Source organism: Pundamilia nyererei, unplaced genomic scaffold, assembly GCF_000239375.1.
Source record: "Pundamilia nyererei isolate P.nyererei 1_Seehausen unplaced genomic scaffold, PunNye1.0 scaffold00053, whole genome shotgun sequence".
Classification (NCBI taxonomy): Eukaryota; Metazoa; Chordata; class Actinopteri; order Cichliformes; family Cichlidae; genus Pundamilia; species Pundamilia nyererei.
In genome coordinates, this window is record NW_005187454.1 from 540,395 (window position 1) to 567,351 (window position 26,957).

Here is a 26,957-nt window from a genome sequence, read left to right on the forward strand (position 1 = left end):
CCCCCCCCCATTCTGAGCAATACACACAAAGTCTTGGTCTTGTCTTACTTTTGCTGTCCCCGTTTGCATCCCTCATAACCACATCTATTGGCTGCTGGTTGTGCAAACAGTCTATGTAGCAGTTTGTAGTTTGGGACTTCCACTCTGTTCTCACTTTGCTGGACTGAATCAACCTCTACGATGGTTTTACAATTCTCCCTACATGTAAATGTGTACCACTGTTGAAAGTCAATTTCACTACAAAAGAGAACATCCGCTTCCAATGCCACTTTTATTCTCAATAGTTAAGACACTATGTGTTGATGTGAAAGAGCTAATCACAAGCCACTAACCACAAAGCTGCTGGTGAAGATGGGGAGGGGGGCAAGGGTACATTTCTTTCTTGATTTAGCGATGAACAACCTGATCTAAGGCAGCCGCAGGGAGTCAGCTCTGCTTGTGAGGATCATCAATGCTGATGTGACCTTTTTCAACGCATGAGAAAAACGCCGGTGATTTGGAGGGAAAACAGGTGGTGCCCAACAGATTGCTGGCTAAAACAGTACGTGTTACATTCCAGGACTGCTTATGACTCCATCCTGCTGCCTGTAGGCTCATAAACAAGGCTTTAGAAAAAGCATTCACAAAGCAAATCAGGCCAAATGGCAGACATTTTCCTCCGAAGTATAAAGACATAATAAGGATGCCTGTGCACTTCTGCTCACACAGGAAAGCATTAACACCATGCAGAGAGTGCCTCTGCTCATGACAGGGTCTCATTTTGTGTTGCTGTACTCATTTCATTATTGTTGTGCTGTATTAAGCATCTTTTTTTTAAAAATGCACTACTCTTCTTACTAATGGAATCGCAATTTTTAATAATTTAAATAAATTAGCATACAGTAATATTCTCCACACAGACACGGATGTTTGGTTTCATGTAGTATACGGTGAAAACAGAGCTCCAAAGGGCAGCAGCATCCTGCAGATACAGGTTACACCTTTAAATATTCACAACTGTGGAAACATAATAAAATCTAAATACCAAATAAGACTGTTTTAATCTATGACATCCCACCCACAGGTTCTCAGGACTAGATTTTTGTGAAGTCCATTAGGAGGTGACCCTTCATAAAACTGCATTCTGCATCATTAAGAGAGAGCACTTAACACAGAGTACTTTGATGTTGTGGTGATGTAATTGCTAATTTAATTTAATTGTCTCTGTACATGCTGTTAGTTAATTGCAGCTGGACCATTTGCGTGAAAAGCTCTATGAGGCTGCCGAAAACATCAGCCATAAAGAGCATAAAAGCTATTAACAGCCATAAACAGGCTTCTATCAGTGCCATTAAACAATACAGTCAATACACCAGGAAAATGCAGTGCATGGAGGCTGATGGTGGACATGTAGACAGAGTTTGGAACTGAGCACTTGCTTTAAATGGAGCCTGCGAGCTACTTCAATCAGAGAGCTCAAGCGGTGCTGTGTCATACACAATTAACATGCCTTACTCTCTTCACGTAATATGTCGAACACACCCTGAAAATTTGGCTGTTTAAGCTGTAACACTTCCCATTTCTTACCCCTTACATGGCCTGCATAGCTGACTGCTGTTTCACACACTCACCGACAACAGCATCACTCAGTAGAGGATAGCTACTCATCCCCAGTTTCCACAGTATATGCTCATATGCATCACATTCAGAGGGGGAGTGATGAACTTGTAGTCTGATGCCAAATTCTGCTGCTGTAATAAATCATTTCATATATTTTCATTACAAAATGCAGCAGCATCGGTGTGGCTAGATTGGTGTTTCTTTGTAAGGGACCTGATCAACATTTGTACCAGTCAGAACGGAAACTAAACATTGCGGCCAATTCAAATTCAGAGTAAGTTCCAGTGCTGCTCATTGGCATATACCCAAACCACCTGTGCCCAAGTGATTTGGCTTCAGACTACCAGGCTCAGCTGATTCCCCAAGGTTGTTTTGAGGGCTAACATATCATACGTGTTCTGCATGGCCGCTCAACCAGCCCGGGTAATAGACATGTGACTTAAACAGTGTAGGCAGCAATATGCAAACCACATACAAAATGTATGGATGCTGGAAATAAAACAGGTCTTTTGATCAGCCATATCAGTCCCTCTCGAGTCTACCAAACAGGCACGTGATTTGGGGGCTTGCTCCAAATTCCGTAGAACTTCCATACTTTTGTAGCACTCTTGTAAAGTGAGTTCGATTTTAAAAGCACTCCCCTCAAAAAGCTTTTGTTGTCTCTAGGTTTACACATCTGAGATAACCTAGATAAAGCTGAGCTTCTAAAGAGAGTGTAGATATTTGGGCTGACTTCTTTAAAAATGGGGATAACATTCATGGTTGTTTGGACACTCGAACATAATAAGAATTGTGTCACTGTGTGGAGAGAAAAAAGGAATAAAGCGAGCAAGAGAGAGAAAGTTTAAAAACCCCGCTTCATTTCTCGGCTCCTCACACCTGGACGATCACCGTGTGACCCATCCAACAAGTACTTCTTCTGGAATACACTACTGCCTCTAAGCCGTTTGAAAATAGCCGCTGACTTTTCCAGAAACTGCAAAAATGACATTAGCCATCAGACTTTTTCTCCATCACTGGTCAAAATGGAGAGCAGTGCAGGGAGAGAGAGCAAGCGTGCGGCTGAGAATTCAGCCTAAGATGATGAAAGAATGTGCCGGGGTCATGCAGACTTTATATTATGTCACATCCAGCTTGACAGCTAACGTGTTTGACAGACAGGGAGGAGAATTATCCTGCAGTAGCAAACAGAAGCCTCGGGATTGCCCAAATGAGTGTAGCACTAGCTCGCGGGTCCATAGGGGTTCATCTCCGTGTTTCTCAGCTATTCTCGGTGCATGACGAAAACATTTACCGGCAGGTTTGAGGAAATATCAGTTTTTAAATGTGATATTTAGATGGAGCTCTTGAGCTCTGCCAGTTTTGCATTGATTTGGAAAACAAGATATACCATTATGTCATTTTTAGCCACACAAACACACAAATTCTTCTTCTTCTACTGTGACATTTTTCACAGAGTTTCTCCTTGATATACATTCAATGAAATTATGCATCATGCATCATGTCCTATTTAGATGCATTTAAGATTCCAGGCAGCAAAACGGACGGAGATGCCCTCCCCAGCACTCGGAACTGACTTGGAGGCCAAAATCCTGCACGAGGTGCTTTTTGAAATGCTCATTAGGACAAGAAATGCTGATAGCTCAAATGCTCACAATCTGCTTGGAGCCTGATCTTTTTCTATGTGTACATTTTTGGCCCTTTTCACTAGTTTACAAATGTATCGCATATGCCGTTTATCGTCCTATACACTCGACATGTACATGCTCACGTACTTGGTGTAGTACCCTTAAAATCAATGCTTTAGTTAATGGTTTCTTTCTTTGGAAAGTCACACCCATCAGATTATTGACACTTTGGAGGCACGTTGCTAGAGGTGGTATTGAACAGGAACTTTAAGACCAATTCACAAGTTAAGAAAAGAAAAACGGGCTCTTGCTTAAGGTGTCACATTGCAAAGCGATATAATCCAGCCTCTAACTGAGAAGTCTACCTGCCTAATTCTGACCAACCTTGTGATTTTTTTTCCTGCTCCATATGGAGCTGAAGATAATAAAAACTACACTGGCAGCTGAGAACTGGAAATAAACTTTTATAAGAGCTCATCCCTTTACGTTCAGGTGGCTGTGTATATGTAATATTCCTCTCAGCTATAGTGTGGTGACTTGTGATAAAGGAAAATTTTGGGAACTCTGTGCATGCTCAGTGTACGTGAAATATTTCCACTATCAAAACTTGGTTTGTGGGAAAGCAACAATTAAAAAAAAAACGAACAGTCTGGCATCCTGCAGTGACTGCTGCGTTCAGATTTTGCACACACATGAATTTATCATCTGTACTTGAGTACACATCCGAGCTGAGTTTGCGCTCCCATCAGAATTTTACATTTATCTTAAATCCCAGTTGTTAGTCTCTCACAAAATCACATCAACACCAGAAGATCTGTGATTCTTATGGATTAAGATGCATCACGCAGTATAACATGACAACAACAACAAACTTAACATGTATATTTTTCATATAACATGCATTTTTCAAAAGCAACTCTAATTATATGTTGTTTTTTATTTACCAGCTGTGACAAAATGGCTTTGGTGGGGTTTTTTGTCCTGAGGTTACCTGTTTGTGTGTGCGTGTTTGACATCAGTCTTGAAGGTTTTTACACAGTACTGTTTATTTGTATCTTGCAAGGAGCATGGCAAAAAGGTGCAGCAATTGATTAAAACATATACGGAAAAACAGTATGTAACGCAAAAAATAAGTTTGTACAGTTCGAACAAGCTTGCAAAGGATATTTGCTATGACCACCTTAATTCTTCAACACAGCCTGAATCTTCTTTGTCATGTAATGTAAAGTCTTCAGGGATAGTGCTCCAGGCTTCCTCAAGGACATTCAAAGCTCTTATTTGGATGCTGGGTGCCTTTTATTCAGATCATTGTCAAGACGATCCCACACTGCTTCAATAATTTAAAGGTCTTGGCTCTGGGTAGGCCAATCCATAAATAGTCTTCCATTGTGTGTTTTTCTATGTGTTTGTATTTCCATCAATTTCTGATTCATCACTTCACAAAACCTGCTGCCACTGAGTTTCAGTTCAGTTCTTGTGTAATTTCACATAACTCATAACTCATTTCTCCTCGTTTCCCTGCCTTGAGAATTAGTAACAAAGTGGTTGAAGACACAATCTAAACTTGGTTCTTTTCTAAACTGTCTATGCGCAGACACAGCACTGGTTCATCCCTCATGTTACGTGCCCTTCTATGTATAAATCAGTGTTCAGTGGCTTAAAAACCCCCCCAAAGTAATCCTCTCAAAATGGTCAGGCACAAGGACTGGACAGAAAATGAGTTAAATGAGTTAAAAAGCAGCCAGTGGTTTAATAAAAACACTGAAAGAGATTCAGAAAGCTTGAAGAGAATTATTGGCAAAACTGCTTTAAAGATTATAAGAACGTCTGGCTCCTTGAAAGCAAAATGATGGGAAAAGAAATGAGCCGTTCAAAAGTTTTGCAATGTCCTGTATGTGCAGACTTTTTGTCAGTGAAATTGTATCACAAATCTGCAAGCTACAAACATAGGCTATTACAGATGTGTAGTTGAGATCAAGATCTTAAAAATGGGTGTGATGAGACCAATCTGCTCCTGGACTGTAGCGGGAAAGCACCACAAAGGTGGTTTCACCACTTTGTGTCTGTCTGCCCATTACAACTCTGCAAGCTACCGTCCAGTATTAGATGATGAAAGGATGTACTGAGGTCATCCAGACTTTATACTATACCATCCTATCTATCTATCTATCTATCTATCTATCTATCTATCTATCTATCTATCTATCTATCTATCTATCTATCTATCTATCTATCTATCTATCTGTGTGACAAGTATTCATAAACAGCATTTTCATGTCTCTTACCACTTAATAAATGACCCAGAGGTATACACTTTTATTTTTATCTTAGAGGAAATTTAACTCCTTTAGAGGTCACTTAATAGGTTAATTGACAATTCTACTTTGACATTTAAGTGTTATTTTCTTCTCTCTTAGAGGGCAGGGGAAGATAAACTGATACATGGCGTGGTTAAAAAAAAGTATACAGGCCTTTAATCCCTGCAGTCTGCACAAAAGGCTCCAGTGCCAGCGCATTTTAGACAAAGAATTGTATTCATCCTCAGAAATGTGGGATGGATTCTTTTGCCGACCTTTGTCATGGAAATTCTTTGAACTTCATGTGGAATTTTTTTTTACCAATACCCCAGAAGAAAGCTGTGAAATTGCATTCTGTAACCTCTTGGGGAAGTAAGTTGCAAGCACTCAAGCACTCAGTAGCATCTGGGGGATTTTACATGTCTATATTCTCAACAGAAACGCTCTCAGTCAAAACCCAAGGGAAGTCTTTTTGTAGTATATTATTGCAAAAAGTCCCACCTATTTCAAAGAAATGCTGATTGAGGGTGCTGGCAGACCAGACGGTATAATTACAACTTTTCTAATGACTGACATTAAGATTTTAAAATATCAAGGGATTTTCTATGATGTAGTTTTCTGTCATATGAAGGCAAAACAGCAACACAGAAAATGAAGCTTATATTAGCTCAGACTTGCAGCTAACCATTTCCCTTATTTAAACAGGTTTCAAATTATAGAAAAAAATTGAAACCTTTGACCCCTGCGGAGCTGCTTTTTCTGTTTGGGTTCACTTATCCTCTAAGGGTAAGGGGCCACTGCAAATCAATACAACACTGTTCTGAGTGATCACTTTCATTCTATGAAGAAACATTTCTACCTGTTTGGGAGTAGTCTCTTTCAGGAGACTACTTCCCTGATCAATAGGGCATGAGGGTTTACTGAGGAGTTTGGTCAGTATGAAGACATGCTCACGTCTTCACAATCAGCACATCTCAACCCAACTGAATAACTGTGGGAGATTTTGGACCAACATGTTACACAGTGCTCTCTGCTACCATCATCAAAACAAGAATGGGGGAATATGTTCGGATGACTGTTGTTCTATACATCCAGTAGAGCTCTACTGAGTGAGGGCCAAGATTGGAAGCATAGAACACAATGGGTGGCTTTTCCTGTAATTTGTCACTCATTCGTCTATAGCTCCGGTGTTGATTCAAACCAATGCTAATTTCCAGACCAGAAAGCAGTTTCAAGTACCAACACCCTGTTATCCTCAGATAACAGAAATCTAGCAGCGAACATAGTACTCACAACAGCACGACATGCTTTGCTCTCTTCACACTAGTCCAATATTTCTCTCATGAATTGTAACTTAAAATGATCTCACTGAATAAAGCAGCACGCTTCAATTTCAAATCCACATTTGAAGAGTTAAATGTGTGTTAAGTTATTCATAACATATCAAACTCCATCAGCAGAGCAGCATGTGTAACTTTGACAGCTCTCTGGGACCGACTACAGCAGCGGCTAATTAACAGAAATGATAAATTCCCATTTTTACAAAATGAAATTTATTTAAAAGGTTGAGAAGTATTCAAAATGGCAGCGAACAATGTGTAATAAGTTTTTTCCTTGAGCAGCGGATATTTTTGAAAGACTGAAATCTGAGCACCAAGCAAAGTATACCTATATTCATTCCCTGTGCCTTACCTGGCGTGAAGCCACACCCTCGAGCCATTATTGAATGCTCTTCAAATTTTACTGATGTGTTGCAACTTGAGTGAACTTTCATCTGTATTAGTTTTTTTAAAAGTAATTCAGGTTAATTAATAGGAGACTCACAGAAAGTTTAACTTAATTACTTGCAGAGAATTACATGAGAAAATCAATACCTCATTTAAGCCACGAGCAGGGGCAGATCTACCGGGGGACAAGGGGGGCAACTGCCCCCCTGCTGAAGAGCCGGGAACTTTATACCTAAAAACCGTCTTTGTTTTCTTAGAAGAGATAATAATACAATAAATAGTTTGAAAGTGATTTTGTTGATATTTTGTTGACTCCATTTACATATAGGGGATTTTCACATACTTCACTGAAGAGGTATGTGCCACCCTGCCTAGACTTCTCGCCCCCATTTTGCTCTCCTATGTAAAATCTTTTAGATCTGTCACTGGCCATATGACTAGTGTCATATTTATGAAGTATCCACAGCAGCTCTTAGCGTCATTTAGCACGAAACAACTGGAAATGCTGTAGCTCCCCAGAGGTCAGAAAAATCCACTTAACATGAAGTATATTTATCACAGTATATTTTGGTCGTTCAAGAAGCTCACAGTCACAAAGTAGTGCAGCACATACATGCCAACTTTATACTTTGATTTATTTTCAGGCACTCATAGGAACCTCTACATTAATAAGTATTTGCTGTTCTTTTAAAAAAATATCTCTATTAGTGTGATAAACTGCCCGACTAGGGTCAGAGAGGATGGGTGAGCAGCTTGTCTCCAGACAACTCCCAGTTTTTAATCACCAATCAGTCTAACATGCATGTCATTTAGAGAAAATACACGCAGAGTCCACAGCCCATCAGCAAGAACTTTTTTTGCTGTGAGGTGACAGTGCCATCGCTGGGCATCGTGCCTGCGCATCCATAAAATGGAGGCTGTTGATGGAGAGACAGACAGACGCGTAGGCCCTTTTAACTACGCCTGTCAAAAGCTAATTCCACCCAGTTGCTGCCCTTCCTCTTTGATATGCCGGCTGATTTGCTGCTGCGGCCAAATCAGTGTGCGCAAGTACTCGTCAAATGCTTTGGCCTTGTCAGATCATTTCAAGTTTTCAGCAAGAGTCTTAGACATCTAACACAAGCAATTACGTGAACAGATTAGCTAATGCTGAGATAATGAATGGGATGAGCCAATCTGCCTGTCAAGTGTTGCTGTTGTTGTTTTCTGGTGATGATGCTGTCCACGGAGAGAGCATTTGGATACCTCTCTATATAATTCGATTGTCTTCAATGGTGGGAGGATGCGAAATGCACAAATCTTGTGAAATAATCTTAATTACCTTGTCAAAATGTGTTCAAATTAGGGTGGGGGTATCTGCAGTCACTACTGAAGGAGGTTTTTAATGAAGTTTATGATTCACAGGGATAATAAGTAAGCTGACAGGGCCTGTCTAATTACTTATCCCTCTGGCTCTGAACGCCAAAGTGGCAACTCTCTGAGGTACGCTCATGCCCAAGAAGCCAAGTAATTTTTCCAAAGCCACTTGAAGCAGAGGAGTATGCTCGATGTCATCGTTAAATGCCAAACATAACATATGTTCTCAAACATACACTCTATTGTGGTGTAAATTATGGACACACTCTGGATCTATAAGACACGAGAAGACAAGAAGGCCATATAAATCTTAAATTATGCATGCACCAAACATGTCGATGCATAAATCCAAATCACGTATTATAATGTCAGCACGAAAAAGCATACGCAGAAGCTCTCTGCTTTGCCATATGGTCGCAATAAGTCCTTCAATAGCTGGGGTAGTTCCTCTGAAACAATCCTCGATCTGGGTCTTGTAACTTTTACTGCCGCATCTATTCTCATTTGTCTTTTCTCCCATAGATGGACTCGGGCTGGAACATACAGTAATGAACCATGAAGTAAGTAAACCTGAGTCCATTAAGCCCCAACAGATTGATTCAGCCCCTGAATAATGCAGGATTTAAAAAAGACAAATGCTTGATCAATATCCAGTGGTACTGTTGCTTTCACGTTGGTTTTATCGATGGAGAGCAGATAGTTTCTCACATGTTGTGGCGAGAGAATGAATCACGCCTTTGACAAGGTGATAAAACAGCGCACGGTTATAGTAAAGGATACCTTAGTCAACACTGGTCACTGAAGAGACAAGAGACAGTGGAAGAAAACAAGTTCTTAAACTGTTAAAAAAGAATTCAGCATAAACATTGCCGCAAATTGTGTTTATTTCGGTGTGAAAACGCACCACCATATGGGACAACCATATTGGACACTATGCAATGCTTTGTCCAATAAAGCATTCCTCATTATGGCATTTGTCCAGTAATCCCCCACATTTATCTCCTTCTATTTGTAAAAGTGTAACATGAGAATCCCTCGGAGGCATTAGATTTGTTCTCATCTTTGGAATGACTCACTTTGTTGGAAAGGGCTCACATATGGTGAGCGCCCACTGTCATTTGCCGTTTGATGGACATGAGCATGATGTTGATTTGGAAGCTGCCAGAATGGCTGGTGTCCACAGATGGCTACGGCTCATAACGACATTTCTGTCCTTTCTCAAGGTGACTGCTTTCCGCTGCGGAGGGCTGCAGCCTGGAGGAGGAGTCTGAGTCGGTCACGGGGAATAGTGAAGATATATTCTGTGTGTGATCTGAATATCCCTGAATGCTAAATGACGATAATTCCTAGTGTGACGTGTTAAAAGCCAGAGAGGGTGGCTTTATGTAAAAGGTAGCTTGCTGTGGGTTTCTCAGAGCTGCCCATGATAGGTCACCGAAACCACAAATGCGATTAACATTTAGTATTGTAATCCTGGTACAGATGCCGGATGAAGCTCTTTATTAACATCGCATTATTAGATTCTTTGAGAAAGTCGACAGCACACAGCAACCGGATGACTCTAACAGCCCTGTCTTCATTCATAATAATTAGATAGACAGTATGATGATAACTTTCAGGGCAGGAAACAAAATGTAGCATGAGAATTTCTGCCCTCGAAGGGAAAGAAACTATTTAATACAAATATTCTCTCACATGTGAAACACAACGTATTGTTAGATGGAAAAATCAACCGATGAGAATCCATGTGTACAGTCATCATATCCTTTACAAACAAACACATCCGGAGGCTGTCGCCTTCCTTTGAATCCATTTGTATCTTCAAATCCAGATGGCTTGTGAGGTTGATCAACTGTGTTAAATTGTCCAGGCTTCATATTTGTATCAGTGTGGCAGATGTTCTCACAATAAACTGAAAGCAACATCTGACTGCATCCACCAACTGCTACGAGGCTGCACCTGTTATAGTACCACCTGAAGTAATGCTTACTGGTTCATCTTGAATTTATATTTTCTTTGGGGGTTTTTTGTTTTTTTTTTAGTTTTTTGGGTGGGTGGGGGCACTGTTTGCTTTCATTAAACAAAGCCACCATCTGGAAAAAAGTGGTGGGTGGCATAAGATGCAAAGCACTAGCTGAGCTGCTGGGTTTATCGTCTGATAATCAGAGTTGTTGCTCAAAATATGAATGTATTACACATGCACATTCTGTTTAATATGCTTCTGTGGAAGCAAAACGAAGGGATAAGCCTAAAGGATCAATCTGTAGATTTATTAACCAGCTACAACTTAGAGGTGGATGCCACTGTCACCTTGTAATGAATAACAGATTTTAAAACAGTGAGTTGTGTTAAAGAAATCAATTATTAGCAAAATAGCGAAAGACAAAAGTACATTATCTGTCTAAAGGTTTTACTTGAGAAATATTGTATTTCAGACATTTGAGTTTGTAATAACAATGCACAGTGCTTAAAATTTGCAGCTATGCAGGGTCATAATGCTGAAAGTGACTTTTAGTGACACTTGTGAATAGTGAATTCTGAATATGGATTTGTAAGTAATGAAATTTGAAATAAGGGATTAGGAACAGGAAAAGTGTAAACTTCATCCTACTCCTTTTTGAGCACACACATTCTGTAAACGTACATATATACATGAAAACTTGATGTTTTCTAAGTTCTGTTTTTGTTTTTTCTCTTGTTATTTCAGTTATATTTGCATTTTTGAAATAAAATTCTATCCATCTATCTACTTTTCTGACCTCAGCTTGTTTGACAGCCTCAGAACATGAGCAGGCGTTAATAAGCAACCTGCAGCTGACATCAACGCTGTTTCTTGCACTGAAACTAGCGCTGCTTCATCTAAATGCTAGCTAGCTATTTTAAAATGCTGTATGATTGCACAGTTACTGTGTCACCTGCCACTTAAAAGTTTTTAAAAGTTAGAAGCTTTCCATCCATTAGTTGTCAGTCTAACACATAGAGACGACAACCAGCTGCACTCATACTCATGGGCAATTTAGAATGACCAGTTAGCCTAACCCCACTAACTGCATGTCTTTGGACTGTGAAAGGAAACCAGAGTACCCGGAGAGAACAGACACAAACACGGGGAGAACATGCAAACTCCACACAGATGGTGGAATCAAACTCAGGAATGCCTCGGGCTGTGGGCAACAGTGCTAATCACCGCGCCACCGTGCTGCCCAAGCTAGAAGCTAAAATCCAAAAAACTTTGATGGAAGTTTAAACATGAGGTGTGATGTCAGGGTTAGTTTGTTAGCCTAATATGTGAAAGGGACCCGAGTTTAGGACTCACTTAATCTTCAGTATTGTGCAACTGTCTTGAGCAACCCCTTTTTTCTATATATTTTGTTGGGAAAATGGTAAATAGAGATTTATTGAAATGTGCAAATATGTATGAAAATATAGTGCTCGAGGCAAAATCCTACAATTCTAATGAGCAAGAAATCAGTATTTGGTATGGCTACCTTCAAAATACTACAGCTACAGCTGAAGAACATTAAAAAAAAAAGCAAGAAAGTCTGACAAAATAAAAGTAGGGAGGTGTGACTCAAGACTTTTGTGAGTCCTAAACTCAGATGCCTTTCACATATTGGGTTAACAAACTAACCTTGATGACATCACACTTCATGTTCAAACATCCATCAAGTGCTTATCTAAATTTGACAGTTATTACAACAAACCGGGCAACAGGTCTAACCTGTTATGTAGTGTCACATTGTAAATGCATGGGATTAAAAAATGCACTGATCTAAAACCAATATAATACATATACTGGACTGTTACATGCTATACGTTGATCCCAGCATAATAACTCTGCTTGGGATACAGAAAGAACCAAGTGAAGTGTAATTATGTCCCATTCCTGTCTAGCTGCTGGTACTGCTACACTTTAATTAGCTCAATTCTCCTCACTACAGAGAGATTATGAGCAGATGCCTTGAGGCCCAGCCCAGGTGGGTATGGAGATGGGGCTTCAAAGAAAAAAAAAAAAGATTATTTTTTGGTTCATTACTCCTGAAAGGAGTTCCTGGTGAGTTTAATAAATGTCATCAAGACAAGCAGGCCACCCCATGAGATCACACTTCACAAGGTTCTTGGACTGATTGATTAGACTGTTATGAAAATGAGACAGATTTCATGAAGCAGCTTGGATGGCTTCCTGATGGCAATGTAAGCTCATGGGCATATTGTGTGGGTAAACCCATCTAGACTCTAGACTTTTTCTGGCAGAAACATGGTTGCCATCATAGTTTGGCGGGCAAAAATGTTTACGAATTAAATTTCTGCAAGTCATAAAATGGTATGCCAGACTGACTTTGTTAGATTAGGATGTGAAGGGAAGGGCATGACTGAATGTAGCAGTTTTAGTTTAGCATGGCACAAGTCTTTTACTAAATGCATTTAGCACTGTGTGAACACAGAGTACACAGTGCGTTTAGGCAGCAAAAATGAGCTGCGAGCAGCTGCATGAAGCTAGCAGAAACTATAGATCTGCCTGCAGAGTTTGCTGAATTTGATGAGTTTCCCAGCTTCATAAACTTATAGGGCACAACATGTTTATATATTACTCCCAGTGCTTGAATTATGTCAAATTAACACCTTAATCCTTTCATTCCCAGAAGTGCCAGACATTTATTTACTCACTGGAAACAGAAATTGATGGAAGTCCAACACTTATATAGCCTAAAACCAAAAAGAAGCCCAGCTGCCTTCATTTCAAGTGCTTGAGAATACTCACACCTGCATGACTAAGAATCTGCACAGACCTTTCTTATTTATATTTATTATTTACAAAGAGAAGTAATGAAACCTGAGCTGCTAGCATTTGTGGACTCGGTTTTCTATTTTCCTCTTGCTTTAATGTGGTGAAAGAATTAGCATAAGCATAATTGCCACATTTCAAAAGGTTTCCTTTTCCCCCTGTTTCGGTGGAAAAAGCAGGGACAGCAGCTGGAGGAGTGACCCCTGGTAGATTTTGTGTAGTATTATATTTGCGAAGTGAGTATCACAGTATCACATAGGAATTTGAAAAATGAAAGGCAGTGTCCAGGTCTACTGGGGCTCTATATCAGCAAAGACTCAGTGAAGCAGGTGTGGGAGACACATTGCAAGATAAATTCATATTGACACTTCTGGCAGAATTCACCGTTACTGTCCCAAAGCATTTTTCTCTGTTTGCAAAAGGGGCCTTGTGGTAAGTTCAAACATGCCATCTGCAATTATTTACAAGGGCAATGAAAGATTCTCTGGAAGATTTAAAAAAAAAAATCATTCAGCACAAACGCATTTAATGCATTCCTTTATTTGTTGTGATTATGTAAGCGAGAGAGTGATATCACGAGGCTGCAGACGAACTCTATGTGATCTTTCATCAGTGTGATTTGCCTCTGCTGTCTCTCTTCATTTACAGGTCCTAGCTTATAAATGATTTCACTCCTGAGCAAACACATCGGTGAGAAACCCCTCCTCCCCGGTTTTATTCTGTTGTCTACCTGTCAAAAGTGACACCGCACCACATTGCTATGTGCAGCCTAATCAGCCCCTGCACATCCCTTCTGCCTACGAAAGATTCTTTGCATCCCTCTTAGACACAAAGGAACAACTCACGTTAGATGATAACTATACCATAACCTTTGAATGTGAACCCTGCCTCTCATCAGGCTCCTGCAGTCAGATGATCCTGGGCTCCTGTGAGCTGCCCTGGCTAATTGTTAAACATGTTCTTGTCAATCAAACCTATCCCAGTGGCAGCTCTTCAACCGGCACTACAATGAGCTGCCTGAGCCGCAGTAGCCAAAGAGGAGTAACTGCGGCTCACTTGCCGGGATCCCGTCTCCATTCTATTAAAGGCTGTACATTATGAATGGACGAAGCTAGTTGCTGACTGTCGACCCATCAGGCTTGTGTGTATGAGCTGAATGGCCTGTTTTTTCGTGGCATGCGTTTCATTTCCACACACAAACAGGCCAAACAGGAGGATAGGTAATTGCCTTTGTGATGGCACTCTGTTTGCAGACAGACGGTTATCCTTCTCACTTTATGAATGAAAAAAAGCGATAGTAAATATTCAGTGAGAAAAGAGAGACAATGAGGAGCTGGTGCGTATCAGAGCCAGTTAAACTATATCACACAGTTCAATAGAGTTGTTCTAGGTTTATTTAGCTGCTGTAGCTGAATTGATCTCCCCCACGAACATCGTCTAACACAGCTGCATGGTTTGTTAGGTGCATATAAGCAGGGCTGCTGAATGTGAAAACTCTGTAAGCTTGGGGGCGGCTGTCAGTGGTTGGCACATAATAGAAAATAGTGAGTTATTACTACATAATAATGGTAAAACTACGAGCTAAAGACAGAAAAGGCCAGATCATTGTATCATTGTGCAGACGGCAATGAATCATGCCATTTATATAAACAGGAAAAGCCACTCTACGTGGAATAATAGAAGGCTCTGAAATAATCACCAGCAACTATAAACGTCTTCAATAAAGCACTGCACAAACATGAAAACATTCTCCAGCCTCTGTTTAAGTGCTCTTTCAAAGGCAGCCGACACTTCAGAGGTGTCGTTGATGGAATCTCGAGATTTTGAAATGTATGTGGGCATGATGTTAAATGAAGAGTGGGATCTTTCAAGCATTTCTCATTGCAATAAGCCCAAGGAGACCGTCTCGATTCAGAAAGGTTCCACTTGGCTGGAGAGAAACATTTTCTGAATTTAAACGCTAACCAATTCTTCAGCAAGCCCTTCGCTCACATGAAGCGTTAAATTCAACTCAAAGCAGCAGCCAAAGAGATTTACATTTTCTGTATACAAGCTTTAGAGCCTTTGGGTTGGCTAAAGATTTGCATTAAGGGGATTTTTTTATTTCCCTCCTCCACTCCCATCTAAAAAACTTTGGAAAGTTTAATCATGGTTTCTGTTGATGCCCCTGGGTTTTGTTTCTTAAGCTGTATCCCTCCGGCTGTGAAACATAAGAAAACTTGATCATAAGCTGTTCCAAAGTCTGAATACAGATTTCCCAAATCATTCTAACAAGGACTGTTCATCTAAGCATTACTCCCTCAAATATTGGCTCTGTAATTATGGCTCTTTGTGTGGCCTTCCTCGTGTAGAACTTCAGACACAAACCTCTGCAGCTTTGAAGGAAAGCCTCATTAACAACATAACTTTTCTCGCAGCTTTTCTCTGAGAAGTTTCATCTCTCTCTTAACACAGCGGCTTCTCATTTAGTTTAAAGAGACAAAACAAAGTCTACCTTTAAGGCTGTTTATAAAAGTCTACATTGTAGCAGCAGCTTGGGTAATAAAATGTGGTCCTTACCCGCATGCCCAGCTCGATGTTCTCACCTCCGTAGACCTCCATGCCAGGATCCAGCAGACCGATCTCACCAAAGTATTCCCGATCTACCACGAAAGAGCAGCCGATCATGGCTGGAGTTCTAGTCGGGCAGAGTGAGAGACACAGCATGCGTCAATGGAATTGAACCGCATGAAACCCACCTTTTTTCTTTAAGTCCGCTAAAAAGATCAAACAAGAACAAAAATAAAATAATTTAAGGTTTCTTAATGTACATTAAATGCCCAGACAGGTTTACGTGGGGTTTTAAAGCTAAACTTTAAACCTCAAATACTGCAAATAAATGTGTGTTGCAGATATTCCATGTACATGTCTTTGTATAGCATAGAAAGACTGTTTCCATTAAGGCCCAATCTTACAGCAGACAAGAGATGAGAAAGAAACAGCGTCCTCCAACAGTGAACATTTCATTGTTCTCTTTTCTAGTGTGGCTTTTTTTAAGAGCAATGTGTAAGATTGTTTGTAATATATAAGATGGTCTCGTTTCTCTAGCAGATCATCATGCAGGTTAGTTTTTAGAGGGTTTCTACAGCAGTGCCTAATGTTCGACAAAGACACAGACAAATTGCTGTTCTCTGAACTTTAAGTAAAACTTTAAAGAAAGCCAGATTATGACCAAAGATCCAAAACTTTTATACACTGCTTTTTTAAATGAGGAGAAGACTGAGGCTTGATTGACTGAGGGAAGGTGTAGAAATGCCAGAAAGATGAAAAAACAAACAGACACTAGTTCAGTTTAATTTTAAGCACAAAGACTGCGCCTCTGTTGTTTAACCACCTTTGCTAAAGGTGCTGAAAAAGAACAGCTTATATACCCTGCAATAAAACTGAATTTTTTCAAGCCTTAAGACCACAATTATAAGCTTAAAGACCCCAACTGCTCAGTATTACTGAGGAGAGTGGTAAAGGTGCAGGAGAACTATATTAGTGTGTTATTGAGCACAAGCAGTTACTAGCTCACCGCAGCAGCCACTCTGAAGTACATGCCAGCAGGGGTGAGTAAGTTGTTTTATCAGCCATGAAATCTCCACTTCAGCCCAAAATTCTGGGCACCAGTGATCCAAATGAGAGCCACGTAACAGTTTCATGGTATATTTTGTTTATCTAATTATTTAATCATTCTGGCAAATAAATTTCATGCGTAGTAAGACAAACCTATCAATGGTTGCTATAATAATTAAAACAAAATGAAACACATTATACAATATAAAGATGAAAATAAAACATCTACCAAAATTTAGCTGATATAAAACATTTAGAGGGTGCATGTTTTTTTTAACAAAAGCAAGATTTTCCATCTTCAGTAGAAGAAACGGTCCCACTTAGTTGACAGGGCTACTTTCAGCACTATTATCGGTCCCATCTAAAGTGCTCAGAACAAAGCCCCATTAAGAGCACTATAGACAAACAGGGTCTTGAACAGCATTATTTTTTAAAGTGACCAATGAAAGCATGGATTTTCTATCTGAAATGATGCCTGAGGTGAGTTCACCATGTATTACACAAACATGCACACACACACACGAACACACACACACACACACACACACACACACACACACACACACACACACACACACATGAATGTCAGTCACTTCAGTCTGACAGACATAGCAATAGGAAGTACTGTAAAGTGCTGCAAGAGCTGCATTTTGATTCACGGACTGTATTAAAAGCGAGCATTAAGCTGTATGGCGTGCAAGCCAAAAAGAAAGGTGCTTTTAGGTTTAAACCCCATATAAAAGGCTGACTGAAATATAACCATGGGCTGCTACTTTGAAAATCCTGCACCAGTAGATAAATAAAAAATTGACGCAGAGCTCCGAACCCCCTGAACCAATATATCGCCAAGAAAGCACTTTCACCGTTTGTTTTTGTTTTTTCATAAATGTCTTTAGAGCTTGACATTCACAGTATATACGTCTCATGAGCTGTGTCACTTTAATTTAAAATAGCTGAAAATCAAACACAATAAAGAAAACCCAATTTAAAAGTGAAACTGGCTTGCGATCACAGATTGGCAGTTCTAGTTAAACACTCTCGCAGTAACAATTACAAGTCTATCTTTTTTTATGAATCACGCTTGCTGAGTTCTATACTTTTATTTCCTGACACACAGTCTTGTTTAAATTATAAGGGGGTGACAGACAGGCTTTCAAGTGCCATCATTTTTTACTGGCTGTGTAGATGAAAAAGACAGACCCTGCACACTCTCGGCCTGATTCATCCTATCCTTTCACTTCCCTTGACAAGTGGCCTTCCTGTCTGTACTGCAAACTTTGTGCAAACCTCTTTGAGTGCTCCCTTTAGATTAAGCTTCCTGGCAAGGTAAACACGTCTCTCTCCCTCAGTACACTCTCAGCACCGTATTAAGCTGGACGCATCTGACAATGAAATAAAATCCTTGCACGATTGAACATTTAGCATTTTTCCACACTGTGTAATTTATATTATGAAACGAACATCCTCAAATTGATGTCCTGCATATTTGTATTTTTAAGTTAAGAATAAAGAAAAGAGTAAATTGTTGCCAAGTTTGGTGGCAACATTATCAAGCAGGCCTTTTATGGTATTTAATGGCATTAAATATCCAATTAAATTAGGCTAATTAGGCCAATATATTCCAACATATTCTTAAGACCAGAGTCTTAACTGGCAAAGAATAATATATGAAGAAGGAAAGAAAAACATTTGTATCCACTGGAATGACACTGACTATGGCACTGATTATGGTAAAGTGCTTGAAATAGGATGAGGGCTAAACTGGTAATTAGAAACCAAGCGAGGGAAACCTGGTCTGATTAAAAGGGACAGCATCCATCCCACTTTGCGTGGTGCATCTGTCATATAAATATAATGATTAATGTATTCATTTTTAAATTTTAAAATAAAGTAATGAGACCACAAAGTAGAGTTGCTTCTCTGCAATTTCCCTTCAGCTGTCAAGCCCCCAAAACACCACAGAGACCGAGTCTGCTCCCTGACCGCCTAAATTAAAGAAACAAAAAGCAAAATCAACACATGACAAACTATTCATATGGATCTAATTAAAATTAATGACTTCTACAATAAAACCAAAAGCACAAACCAAATAAAATTAAATAAAAGAGCATTAGATCTTACTCATGAAAAAGTGGGAAAAGGGTTGAAAAAAGAACAAACAAATGGTTTTTTATTATCTCTGAAACCTTGAAATATATCAGCTAACGGCCTGGTTCAGTCATCCGCTCTGCCCCTCAATTCTAAATGATCCAATCCCTTAAACCCAATAACAGACATTCCTCTTTTGTTCTACTAACTATTTCTGGTCCTTATTAAATGCTCATGCTTATGCTATTGCAGAATGATTATCATTTATATTTGCCCAGATTTTCTAATGGGCTCTGCTGGACTAAAACATTTGGCACTAAAACGCTGCTGTTGGTAAGTGGTGCCATGTCAATATAACGGCCAAAAGGTGCGGACACAGGCATTTCTGTGGCTGGTCTTTTCAGAGTTTCCCTTTCACAGAGCAAGATTTGGGGTGGACAGTATTTAAATGAACTGTGCAAACATGAGTTATTAAAGTGTGCCATAGAAAATTCTGTTGAATTTATGCTGAAAAAAAGGTCACATCTTATTTTGCATCCATGTCTTATTTGGCACTGGAGGATGGCTGAAAGCTGTGACTCCTCAACCCGAATCTTTAGAACTAAGCTCCACACGTCTCTGGTCCTTATTAATACTGTTATTTTGATAACATAGAAAATAATTGAACTGAACTGAATTCCAATAGTACTGAATGTATTAAATTCCATACTGGAATGCCTGTCAATGGGATTTAAACAGATCTGAAGTGTGTTTGAATTGTAATGCTGGGAGACCTGGACTTACACTGCATTATTTTGGTTAGTACAGTATTTACTTCCACACCAGGCCTGGTTGTTTTCAACCAACCAATTTAGGCTACGTCCACATGTACACGGGCATTTTTGAAAACGGAGATTTTCCGTTTTCATTTTAAAAACTAATCCCGTCCACACGTAAACGCAGAAATGAAGGAAAACGCTGCTAGGAGCATGCCAAAGCAACAGGTGGCGATATATTCATAACCGTGCAGAAATGTTGGCCAATCAGAAGTCTAGAAGCCTCGGTGGGAAAAAGTAAACAAAGATGGGGCATAGAAGCAGAACCGAGTCGTCTGTGCGGAGGGACAGTAACTGTGTGTATATGTAAGCATTTAAACACTGCAGAGAGAACAATTAACAGTAACAGTATTGTAGAAATTCATTTCACTGAAACAATAACGTGACGCACAGTGTGACGTCAAAAAAGGCGCACAACTTTGACGCTGCGTTTTCTGCGTTTTCTCAGTTTTTCTCGTCCACACGTAAATGCAAAAACAGAGTTTTCAAAAATATCCACCCTGGCCGGAGTTTTTAAAAATCTCCGTTTTCAGTGACCGAAAACACCGTTTACGTGTGGACGAAAGGTGCAAACGCATAGAAAAATCTACGTTTTCAAAAATACCCAGGTACGTGTGGACGTAGCTTTATTGCACTCTTCATAAAATACTGGTGATCATTAATGGGAACTGGCTTTGCTGTATTTATAAATTACAATGAAGTGAGTAGATGATCCCCCCAGAACTTTAACCTCCCCTTGGGAAATGTTTGCAGTTGCATCATCATGCTAATTTGCTCCTCTTTAGTAAATCTGACTCATACCAAATATTGCAGTACCCCTGTTGGAAACCTTGCATTCAGGATTTTTTGTAAGTCATACAATAAACTTATCTCAAGGACTCCTTTCATCTGTATAATAGACTATGGTGAAAATTAGGAACATCCTGTCTCAGAGTGATGCTGAGAAAATAGACCACCCACCTGTGAATTCCAGGTTGAGCTATTGTAATTACTTATCAGAGGGATGCACTAATAGTTCTCTTAAAAGCCTCTACCAGATGCAAAAGTGAGAGAACTAACAATGACTAGCAGGACAGATCATTTTTCTACCCTGTTAGCTTCTCCTCACTGCATTCAAAACCCTTCTCACATACAAACCCTTAATGATGCTACACTATATCGCAAAGACCTCGCTATATCATCTCAACAGAGCACTTTGCTTTCACAGTGCTTTCTTGTGGTTCCCCAAGTTTTAAAAAGCAGAACATAAAGGACAGCCTTTAGCTATTAGGTCCGTTTTCTTTGAAAGGAGCACCTTGTTTGGGTGCTTTTCGGGTGAGGCTTAAAACTTCCCTTTTTGATAACGCTTATCTTTCGGGCCGGATTAGGTGACCCTGCAAGGTTTCATAATTATATGGGTACAAGCACACGCTGCTGGAGGAACTCCCATAATACACTGAGCACCTCTCCTCTACTCTCTTTTACTCTGCAGGCATTTATATGCCACTATTGCATGCTATTAACCTTGTGCCTTGTTTCTCCTGCAGTTTGTACTTTGTCCTCTGTCTGTTTGTTACTTTCTGGAGCTATTTGGGAACTTTTTTTTAGTTGTGGTCTCCCTATGCTCTTCTTTTCTCTCTTCACTTCATCCAACTAGTTAAGGCAGATAGCCTGGTTCACGAGTTACTCTACATAGTATTGCAAGGTCTTTATGCAGTGAAAAAGTTATAGACAAGAAAAAAAAAACATGCTAGTTTTCTCCATTACAAGAACATTCAATAAACTCTTATGCAAGTGGGTGAATATAAAACACAAAGAGTCTGGCATGGATTTTTGCTAATATTTTGCATGGGCGAATGACGCACACTTCTATTGCTTCCTTTCAGCCAACGCTGTTGTTGTGTCTGTATTTTGTACCTGAAGGTACGCACAACAGAGATCTCCTTGCGTGCCCTTCAAAAAACAGGAAATCATAAGTCACAAAACAACTTCTGGAGTCCATCAGACATCACAGATTGATGGTGGAACCATCCAGTGGATTTTTCATTTAACGTCACGAGGTTTAGTTATTTTTAGTGTGCAGATGGTCAGCCTGCAGGACTCATCCGCCCCTTGCAACTCTTGTCCTTGTCTCCTGCTTGCAGTGTAAATGTCTGATAGATGTATGCAATATATGGCAAGATAAAGACTCCGTCTCTTTCAGATGATAAAATGGAGGTAAAATTCTCCATTGATTCAAACAGCTGAAAAAAAAAAAGGTTTCTTTTTAAATCAGTGCTTTTAATTGATGGAGCCACATCATCAAAATACATACTTCTGCCCGTGAGTCTGCTTCACAATATCTCCAAAATGCTTGCAATCTTCTGTTCTCACAACATGTTTGTGCCTTCTCGTACCCTTTTACTCTCTTTGTTGTTGAATGCGTCCAAACAACCAGAGATGTTGTGAGTGAGCTTCTGTTTTTGATGAGTAGAAACCTTGAGGAAGCAAGCAGGAAAATGATTTCCAATAGGAATCCACCCAGCTGACACACTCCAGCTGGCCCTTGAGGCGATCTGTTCATTTTCAGCAAACTTTCAATAGGGAAGACGAACCAGCGTGAATGTCTACTCTTATCATTTCTTTTTATCTCAACTCTAGCAATTGATATTTGGTAATACATGATTCTCGTGGAGTTTTGATAAGACATCCAATATTTAGGTCCACACTAGTTGTTTGTATGAGAACACCCTGTACCAAATGAAATTGTTATTGCTTTTCCAGCACTGGTCTGTGGTAGGTAATGAAACTCTGGCTTCCAATTCATGTTTCTGTTGCCTGTGGTCAGAACTGAACAGTGTGTGTGAATGTCTTGGTGTCTGGGATAATGGAAGACATCGTGGCAGTACACATCAGTAGGTTTCATGCTTATAGCTTGGTTAAAATGCAGTGTCCAGGACATTAAGTGATACAAATGAACACATTTACCTGTTCTGTTTATAGCAGCAATGCTGTTTGAACATAGGTTTACACCAGCAGACAAGAATTATTGATTCCTTTTAGCGCTTTACAAAATCAGCACTGACATTCTGCAGGCATTTATTCATCATTGTGGAGCACAGGGTTGTACATTGACGTTTCAGATGTTTTTCCTGTTATGCTGCTAAAATAAATAAGTAAATTAAGCTACTATTTGTGGTGAAGTGAAGGGGAAGAGCTCAGTAGTCTCACAGCCTGAAGAAAGAAACGGCTCCAAAGTCTGGTGCTACGGAAGCAGATCCTGTATCGCTTGCCAGATGGCAGCAGGGTGAACATGCAGCCACAGATCCTCATTGATCAGGCCTTTGGGGTAGCCAAATTTAGCTACTTTACTTACAGTATGTGATCAGTTCGACTTTTGATCTTTCTGAATGTTTTTGCCCTCTACTCCTGTTATTGATCTTTTAGTATTTGTTTTGTGCTTGTCAGTATAGGAATCTCAAAAACGTGGTGCCTTTTCATTTACGAATCTAAATCAGTTTAAATGTCTGATTAAATGGGTCACTCCAAGTTCATGTTCATACAGAGATGAAGGCCTGTTAGCGCATTGCACATCTCAGATCTTTAAAAACAACACCCTTTTCCTCCTGTAAATGCTTGTCTTTGTCAACAGATGTATTACTGAGTCTGTGCAGTCTGAGAAAAGAGGAAATACGTCTTCTTTAACCAGATGAACTGTGTTCAGAGAACACTTCAGCTGGATCCATTTCACTGAAGCATCCTTGAATGAGATAAAAAAAAAATGCAGCTCAAAGCTGCCGATCTCTCGCTACCACTGACCCGCACCTCCTTGTGATTATATTTATGTTTATGTGTCAGGATGCGCCATCTTCAGTTCAAGTTTGATGCTCTACTGTAGCACTAGTTGTAAAATTGCACCAGGGATGCAGCAACATTAAGCAGTCCAGCAGCCCCATAATTATGGAAGATGAAAACCAAGAGCTAAGCTGAGTCAGGTGGCCTTATGTTCTTGGTGCTTGCACTGCCTTTGGCCTTACAACACTAAAACAAAACCGCTACGTGATTACAGATATGTATTATAAAGTATCATAAGAAAAGTTCAGTGCATCTTTAAAGAGTTCTATATAACACAAACATCTAAACATCATTACAGCTAGTAACAATCGTCAATCACAAATTTTCCACAGTCACAGGGGACAAATTCAAATTCATCAACAAGTTCAGCTCCTGTCCCCATCCTATCCAAACAGCCAGAACATCTGTAAGAGCAACAAGAGTTTAAGAAATGCTGATGTGCTACACTCTTTTTCTTTAATGTATTGCATTCCAGTAGACTTTTGCCAGGGATACACAAAAGCATTTCTAGAGTTATATAAAAACCCGACAGGAGCATATGCTCTCCTTTAATCTAAGGTGGTATATTATAATACCCTGCTAATAGCCAACACAAAGTTACACTAATGACACCACACCGCTGAGGCCCTGTGCTTTAAAAATGATATTTTTCAGTGTAATTGGGAAGTTTTCTAAAGGCAGCATTTATTCATGTGTTCGTGTGGCATAGTAAACTATAGTGTGCCTGAGTTTGATGCCTCTACATATGAATAAGTCATATCCCAAGGCTATTCATATTTCATCAAACATCCTCATCTATAATGGACACTTTGCACCGGCTGAGGCCCTCACCTGATAGGGGCTGTCTCATCGCCCCTGTCCAGCCACTCTTGTGGAGGGATGATGTACATACACCATAGACCCCAGTTGTAGCCGTGGGCGGCATTAGCGTACTGCTGCACCTCGAACGTGTTGTACTTGATGTTGTCTATGGCGGGCAAGATAATGCGGGTATGATCCTCCTTCATCCGGGTCAGAATAGGTTCAAACCTATGGATAAGAAAAGAGACAGAAGTTAAAAGCTGGCTTTCTGGATTAGGTATGCCGAAGATTCATTGCATAGTTGCAGGAGGTGAATGAAAAGAGTGAGAGGTGTAGAGTCTGCAACAGGGCAAGTAACAGATCTGTGCATATATTCATTCTATCTGCAGAGGTTTGAAGCATTAATAATGCAAAAATGCTGGTCAAATCTGACTGAATGGATAACTTAACTGAATATGAATGTAAAGTGAAAGCTGTGGATGTGTATGTGCAGGAAACCAATGCATTTAAATGTTAAACAAAAAGTTATTTCGTCAATAGTTACAAAAAATGCCAGGAGCAGCTACAGATAGCTGCAGACGCTGTCTCGACTTTTAAACCATTGCCACACTGACATGCTTTTTCAGTGTAGATGCAGTCTGGTAAACCAGCATTTATTCAACTTTCAAACCAATTTCCAGCATCTGCTTCCCTCTCCTGTTGATGATATGAAGTTCTTGCGAAATGAATTTTCTGTGTAACGACAAATGATATCATATTTGATATCCCTCACTCACGAAAATCCAATGTCAAATAGTGACACGCATTACAGAGAGACGCTTGCAAGGAAGAGTCTGAGACAGCCCTGCTGTGATCGTCGTCTCATGACTTTTTCCCTCCCAGGCAGTTTTGGCTGGCACATATTAAATGGGACTACACGCTTTCACAGACTTTAAAAATCTTAAGGCAACATCGAGATATTAATAAATGAGATAAAACCAATTCACAACTATCTTAGTTACAGCATATAAGAGAAGTTACATGGTGAAGCTAAGACTCCAGTATGTCCATCCATCCATCCATTGATTTTTCTTCCGCATATCTGATTCAGGGTTGTGGGGGGCTGGAGCCTGTCCAAGCTGTCATAGGGTGAGTGGGTACACACTTGACATGCTGCAGAGCTAATACATAGAGACGCAAACATTCATGCTCACATTCACACCTACAGTCAGTTTAGAATCACCAAAATGCAGTTCTGTTAATAGCAAATGTAGTAATAGTTAATAGTTCTGGTATTATCTTCAAAGGAAATTAAAAGACATTTAGAATGATTTGACTCACTTGGTCTATAAAACATAGCACTGCATACCATGCAATAACCTCTCCTTAGCTTGGCCATGGGCAGAACACAATGACAGTCATGTGCTTCTGGCCCTAGTTACATTTGTATAATCTTCCTATGCTAACAGATGATGTCCTCCATATTTTTAAAAGAGCACTTCACATGGTTCATATGCTACTTGGTTATGGGAACACTTTTCCAAATTAAAAAAGAGAAAGCAAGAAAACAAAAACTGGCTGCAATCATTACTTGATAAATGCATTTCTTTAAAAAAAACACACACACACACTCCCCTCTCCAGTTTTCTAACTGTCAGTTTCTTGGCCCTGACTCATGTCCTACTTCCTCTCTCGCCCTCTTCAAAAAGTGGAACTCATTCATCTTCCAAAAACAAAATGACTTCTTATCACATGAAGGTAAAGGACAGAAACTACAGAGGGGAGTGAGACGAACTGAACTGTTTTGGGTGACAAAATAATCCTTTAATAGCTTGAAAGCCCTGTGATTGACTGGCCACCTGTCGGAAGTCTAGCCCACCTTTTGAACCTATGACAGCAGGAATAATCTCGACACCCCCGCGATCCTGTATGGGACAAGTGCTTAGAAAATGGATGCTTTGGAACATACAGTCTTATCTGTACTTACTGTATTAACTGTTAGAGAAACATGAGTTCCCTCATTTAATTTGTGACTTTACTGATGGATGTGGGTAAGTCGAACAAAATAATAACGTATTATTTAGCTTTAGAAATGGTGGTACAGAACAAAGAAAGCTCTTTCATTTATTTTTTGTCTTCATTTTATTTTATACAAATAAATTTTATGATAATATAAACCTAAGGAAACTTCATATTAACAGACGTGGTGTTAGTCTTTTAATTCAGTTGTATTTAATGTAATTTCTTCACTTAGGCACCAACGCTACCTGGTTATGGGAAAATGATGGTAGTTTGAGTCAAATGTTTGTCCCTTCACAAAATTAACCCTATAGATTTCAAACTTAAGCTTCCCCAGCCTTTGTTCCAGTTCCAGTATTATTTTAAGTCGGATCAGTCCTCTAGCATTGCACAGGGGAGATGATCTAGGTCATTTATGCTGTAATTTTTCACTAACTCACAAGCATATATAT

At 39.8% G+C, this 26,957-nt stretch overlaps 1 protein-coding gene across 1 annotated transcript in view; it reads right to left on the minus strand.

The window, feature by feature from the left end:
- The window catches only part of galnt9 (polypeptide N-acetylgalactosaminyltransferase 9), a 105,811-nt gene that overhangs the window by 28,429 nt on the left and 50,425 nt on the right, over nt 1–26,957 (minus strand). Inside the window, exons 5-6 of the mRNA XM_005733571.1 lie at nt 24,538–24,735; nt 15,953–16,070 (exon numbers count right to left, since the gene is read on the minus strand). Of these exons, the coding sequence (XP_005733628.1) occupies nt 15,953–16,070; nt 24,538–24,735 (316 nt within the window). The remainder of the gene's footprint in view (nt 1–15,952; nt 16,071–24,537; nt 24,736–26,957) is intronic.